This window comes from Fulmarus glacialis, unplaced genomic scaffold (genome assembly GCF_000690835.1).
Source record: "Fulmarus glacialis isolate BGI_N327 unplaced genomic scaffold, ASM69083v1 scaffold31499, whole genome shotgun sequence".
NCBI lineage: Eukaryota > Metazoa > Chordata > Aves > Procellariiformes > Procellariidae > Fulmarus > Fulmarus glacialis.
Window position 1 is genome coordinate 59 of NW_009235721.1, and position 6,487 is coordinate 6,545.

At 48.1% G+C, this 6,487-nt stretch overlaps 1 protein-coding gene across 1 annotated transcript; it reads left to right on the forward strand.

Moving 5' to 3' along the window:
- Positions 1-909: 909 nt before the first annotated feature.
- LOC104082866 (membrane progestin receptor gamma-B-like) lies at positions 910-2,562 on the forward strand (the record flags this gene model as incomplete). Its single annotated transcript, XM_009586130.1, has 3 exons — positions 910-1,006; positions 1,528-1,669; positions 2,315-2,562. Coding segments are annotated over 3 exons (487 nt in total), but the record flags the coding sequence as incomplete, so codon positions are not given.
- Between the last annotated feature and the right edge of the window lie 3,925 nt (positions 2,563-6,487).

A 6,487-nucleotide genomic window follows, 5' to 3' on the forward strand; every position in this document is an offset into this window, starting at 1 on the left:
GGTGGTCAATTCTTTCATGATTTCAGCTATGGAGTACGTCCTACATTTCAGCAGCGCGATTTCCTGAGGAACAAAATGCAGAATATTACTCCCCATACAGTCATAGGCTTTCCTCCTCATATGTGGTGTGATTATAACCCACAGGCTGCTTCTTCCCTTATAACGGTGACGTCATTAAAAAGTAACTTGTTAAATTAATTTACTTTGGGTTTTCAGTAACTCTCTCCATGCATTCTCTGAAATGACAATTGCAAAGTCTTGGCAGGATGTGAAAAAAAAAGGATGCTGCGACATCTCATGCATTTCAGACATAAGCTGCAATACAGCTTAATTAACAAAGAGTGACAATCCCAGCCTGAATGCTGCATTACCTACAAAGCCTTCCAAACCAAGCAGATGTATTCTCCTTGATTGCTGTGCTCAGAAAGCTTGGATTCAAAACCGAGAGTGAAAACTCAGTTAAAAATAACCGCAGGGGCAGCAGCTGTGTGAAGACCAGCTCTGTTCCTCGCTGCTGGTGGGTAATGGTTAATGAGCAATGGTGAAAGGAGCAAAATCAGCCACGCCAGGATGGTGTAAAAAAGGTTGTTTTTAGAGCTGCAGAGATGCATCTGCGAGAGCCAGAGCATGTAACAGGGGAGGGCAGCCCCTACGTCCTTCCTCCCTCAGCTCAGGGTTCAGCCAGGGAAGGTTCAGCCACGTGAGCGGAGGGTGGTCGCAGCTTTAATGCCATCAGCAGACAAAACCCGCTTTGCTCTGGCTGAATCCGCAGTCATCTGTGGGAGGATGTATGTGCGGTCTATATACTGCAACCCCCAGTCCCCAGCAAACGACCGACCAAGAGAATCCAGCGCTTCCGTTAACCTGCCGTGCTGTGCCATGTGAAATACCTCCTCTGATTTCCTCTAGGTTTCTGGAGGTGGAGCGGCCCAGGTTCAGCAAGGCTTCCCGCACGCTGGCCTTCGTGTACCCGTACCTCTTCGACAGCATCCCTCTCTTCTACAGGGTACGCCTCCCCCGGCCCATATCCACAGCACCGCGACGTTTGCTTGCTGCAGGGTTGGAAATATCAACTGCTTCATCTTTGTCTGAAAATATTTGGGAAAATATGCCAGCCTTTTTTTTTTTTTTTTAAAGGAAAACAAACTCCTGCAGGAAAAGAGATTTGGTTATTTTTTCCTGCACCTATTGATAGGCAGATTCCTTCCACTTCAAAGCGCCGCAATCAAACTTTGCCCATGCTGGAAAGTTACTGCCTTTGAAAGCTGCGAGTTTTCCAGTTCCTAAACTGGAGCGGGGTGGGAATTTTGCTGCAGGGAGGTCTAAGGACAGGAGGTGCGGGGCTGGGATTTGCACGAAATGGAGGCGACAGGTCCTGTACTGAGCCCTGGGTCCTGCACCGCGTGCCCTGTTGTTGGGTGATGGGCAGCCAGAGACGATGGGGGCTCGGGGAATGGTGCTGCCTCTTTAGAAATGTGTTGTTCCCCTCTAAAAAAAACCTGCGTGGACACCTCTCTGCTGCTGCAGTTCTACCTGTGCGCGGTGGAGAGCTGCACGGAGGCTGCGATCCTGGTCCACTACAAGCACACCGTCTTTGCCTTCCTCACTTGCTTCATCTTCGCCAGCCATCTGCCAGAGAGACTTGCGCCAGGACACTTCGACTATATTGGTAAGCACTGGAAGGGTGAGTTGGCATTGTTTTCTCATTATTTTCAGGAAGAAAGCGCATTAATGCATGAGTGACTCCCAGAGGTTACAATATACTCCCTGCTGGAAATTCGAAATGTAGTTTTACATACAAGCTACAGCAGCCCTGCCTGTTCCTGTGGGAACAGCTCCGGAAGCATGCTGCTTCCTAAGTGTTTCACAGAGGGTTTCATGACCGCAAAGCACTCATTTCTCATACAAAAAACCTCACCTGTGGCACAGCGGGGCTTCGCGGTGCCATGTCAGGGCACTGCAGGAACAGCCCCCAAGGAGCCTGCATGGCAGTCCTGGCTGCCTGGGGGTTTTCCCTGCTCCCCCCACCGTGCCGAGCGCGAGCACGGTGCTCCTTAGCGGGTCGCGTGTGCCGGGATGGCAGCAGCGAGCTGCACGTCCCTCGCTTCCATTACAGCCGGCTGCGTTTTGGAAAGGAATATCTCTGTGCTCTGGTGGCGCAACGATAAAAGCCACAGAAATTAGTAGAATAAATATTTAAAAATGCGATGCCTGGAGGCAATGGCTGCTAAGCAGGAGATCTGCTGAGCCCTCACGGCGGTGTTTTAATGAAGCCCAAGGAGTTTCTCGGTGAGTGCTTCTGGCTTTGTTGCAGGGCACAGCCACCAAGTTTTCCACGTGTGTGGGATCATCAGCACGCACTTCCAGATGGAGGCCATCATGATGGACATGGCCGAGGGCCACCACCGGCTCCTGCCCACCTCGCTGCTTCCCTCCTCCCTGCAGACGCTCGGGTCGATGGGCATCTGCATGGCCGTGAGCCTGGCTGTCATCGGGCTCTGCTCCATGTCCCTGCGCTTCATGCCAGAGCCTCTGCAGAGAGAAAAACCACACGGGCATTAGGCTTCGGGTCTAGATTCTATTTATGCTGCTGCATGGGAGAGATCCTAAACAATACGTGTATGGTATGGATGCGGAGGAGTTTATTCACCTACGCTCTCGGAGAAAACGTTTATTTAAAATTTTCTCAAGAGCGAAACATATTGCACTGTTTTTGTACATATAGCTTTAAAGCTGGGAACAGATTATGAAATGCTTTTAATCAAGTTGCTATTTCACCACAAGAAATATTTAAAATAATCTTAACTTTTTCTATAAAAGGGAGATAAGTGCTAATACTTTCCAAAGCAATAGGCATTCATCAGGTCTGCCTTACGGAGGAATCAGGGAGGCGAGTGAACGTGGATAATGCTGGTCAGCTGGTGACACAGATGTCCTTGTCATCAGTTGAGACCGAGAGCCAAGACTCCTTGGCGCAGGCACGAGCAAGGGCTCTCCCAGGGGCTCCCTAACTAAGGTGTTCACCTTGAAAGTGGCATTATTTTGGATATTAAAACCTCAAATATCCATGGTACACAGCCTTACACTAAACCCAAGTGCCTGACAGCTGTGGGACTGAGAGAGACTAGAGTTTGCCTACGTTTTAAATTCAGCTGGTTTTAATCATTACCCGGAAAGGGTTATTCTAGAAGAACTTTCCATGGGACGTTCCTCCAGAATAGCTTTTTTTGGGGTCCAATTCCGGTGCATAGGTAAGTCCTGGGAAATTAATTCCCATGGGAGAGCCGAGCTCCCGCCTGCGTGGGCGATGCGACTGCCCGGCGGCTGACGCAGCCCCAGGCGCGGAGCAGGGGAGGCACCGTCCCTCCCTCCTTGCACCGGCCACCTCCGTCCTGTACCCGCAGCTGGGCTCCTTCTCTAACCTCATTTGTGGCATCGCACGTAAACGGAGGAAGAAATACCTGCACCCACGAGGTGACGACGTGGACTTCCTTACAAGCACTGTTTTGTGCCGAGTGTTTAACACGGGCGTGAAGCCGTGCTATTCAGAAAAGGTGTTTGACACCTTGTTGCGGGCGACGGCTGAGAAATTCGTGACTGCCTCGTCGAGGCATCCTCTCCCGGGTGTTTCTGGAGGCAGGATACTGGGCTAGACGGACCCTTGGTCTGAGGGCGTGACTGATGGCAGAGCCATCACCCCTGAACCTCTCTAGTTTCTGGTCCCACTCGCATAGAAGAATGCTTTTCTTTTCATGAGTGAATAGGATGGGGAGAATAAAACATCAGCTGAGCAAGAAGTGGGAGTCTGTACAGCGTCGAGACCCAAGCATTGTCAGATGAAAGTCAGGCGTTAGAACAGCTGAGCTGGTAATGCACGGGGGGTCAAACCCTGCGATTTTCAAGCATTTCCAGAGTTAGACCTCTGCTCGCCCAGCAATAGCCTTACGCTCAGGCTGTTGCTCCTCGCTTTCCTTTGCTGCTGCATCTGGATGTTAGGGGCAGGGGCAGAGAGCTCTGGAGAGAGCCAGGAGGTCTCAGCCTGGTCCGGGGCGAGGGGGAGGCAGCCCGCGGGGAGAGCTCGGCTGGCGGCTGCAGCGGCGCAGGTTGTCACGTTGGATTTACCTAACACCGCGCAGGAGGTACAGGTACATGTGATGCAAAGATTACTGCTAGGGAATATTATCAAGCTTCTTGATAATCATACGGGTGTATAATCTGTTTTGTGTATAATTACCTCTATCAAGGTATAATTGATGCACTTTTGAGTGACAATACAACGGCTCATTAAATGTATTATGGGACAAATAAGTCTTTTGAAAAATAGCTTTCATTTGAAAGCTGACCAAGATTTATATTACTATTTATAAGCACTGGAACATAATTGTTTATTCAACAGTTTTATTTCATTAAAAGAGAAAACTAATATAACTATTGCACTGATATATGCTAACCTGATTTGTATACTTTCATAAAAATACCATTTGTGAAAATTAATCACTTCAGAGATAATTGCTGATAATTGCAAAGCTTATTTACCTTGTGTACTCGTGTCACTGGAAAGGAATCTGGCTCTGCGTGCAAGACATGGTTTAAGAGTCTATAAAATTTACATGAATCATTGTAACTTTTTTCTGGGTTGTTTAACTTCTGAATTTGGGCAGTCCTCTCATCCTCTTCAGGTGAAATTATTTGCAGAAAAACTACATTAAAAAACATAACACCGTATTATACATTACCATAATCCCTCTGGATCCTGCAGCACTTTGCATGGACCCTTTGTCTGGCGTGTACTTTACATACTAAACGAATGAATGTTTGACGCAGCACAGGTCAGCCAGATTTCTTGTTCAGCTGGAGACGGGCCTTCAAAAAGCCATTCAATGTACTGAATTTTATTGACATAAATAAAATCTCTGTGTCAAATTGTTATGAGTAAATAATACAGGATATTTATTTGTTGGAACATGTTGTTTTGTTGTGTATCTGCGCCTAATCGAGAGCAAATCCCAAACAAAACCATTAACTTTATGACCAAATCCCAGAGAACATCACTCATCTGCTCTTCAGCCAAGCAGATTTTATTGTGTTGATGAACTATGCAGATACAGCAGGTTTTTAGGTCTATGGAGTTCCTTTGGGCTAAGATGAAAGGTGAATCTGAACATGCCCGAATAACGCTTAATCCGAAAGACGCGTGTCTTTTTCCAGAGAGTATAACGCACAACGTGGATTTAAATGAGCTGGAATGAGGGCATGAAGGCATGAATGTGATTGCGGCAGGAGCTAGGGCTGTCTTCTGGAGCACCTCCCCGGGGCGAGGCAGGCGTTGTCGTCGGGCTTGCTGTAGCTTCAGTCTTGGGAAAGGCGTCTGGTGTGCGAATCGTTACCTTGTTTCTGAAACCACCTCTCCTCCTGGACGATACTGAATTGTGCTCTCATCCACCCTGCGTGTATCATTTTCCAGGTGGATATCAGTATGCTGGGTTTAATTTATTAAGTCCTAAGTGGTCTGGGATTGATGAGAAGCGAGATGCTGCCGTGACAGTGAGTGGTTTTTTGCTGCAAGCGCAGCTTCAGGCGCTTTTATCCGTTAGTTCCCAGGGCTTTGGGAATTCGGTTTGGTTTTTAGGGTGTCTCATCCACCCTGCGTGTATAATTTTCCAGGTGGATATCAGTATGCTGGGTTTAATTTATTAAGTCCTAAGTGGTCTGGGATTGATGAGAAGCGAGATGCTGCCGTGACAGTGAGTGGTTTTTTGCTGCAAGCGCAGCTTCAGGCGCTTTTATCCGTTAGTTCCCAGGGCTTTGGGAATTCGGTTTGGTTTTTAGGGTGGCAGCCCCATCCTACTGGTTTTAGAGTGCAGGGCGAGGACGGTTGTGGTTTGCGAGGCGCTCCGTGATGGTGGGGCTGCACGCAGGGCTCTGGTTTTGCTCCCGGGGAGGTCAGTTCAGTTTTGACCGTTTGTATCCGTGATGTGAGAACATTCAGAAATGTGCCTGTTTCCATGTATTTTAAAACACTGTTTAAGAAGTGAAGGTTGGCCCAGGACAGTGGCTTGTTCTGATAGTGGTCACAGGAAAAAAGAAAAGACAGCTTGTTGGGACTTCTTTGCACTTTTTTTTTTCTTTTTGTCCCTTAAGGGGGTAACGAACGATGTTGTTGAAATGCACTAAAATAAGAATTGGCTGGAGTCAGTGGTTTAAGCAAGATTGAGTTCAACCCACTGGAGGCCTTTAGAGCCGCTACCCAGGGTTAAAACCCAAGCTACCTCATCCTTCACCCCAGTTTCCTCATTTGAACTAGAAGTGCATTTCCTTCACAGGAAGAAGGTCTTTCAATGGACTTGTTCAGCCGGGCTTTTTACATGTGTCTTAACTTCACATTTTCAGCTTTGTTTTCCACCACGAGGCATTTCCTACAGGCTAGGAACTAACCCATTTACCTCCAGGCAGGTAGGGGCTCAGTCACAGGGAGGCCCTGGCACTG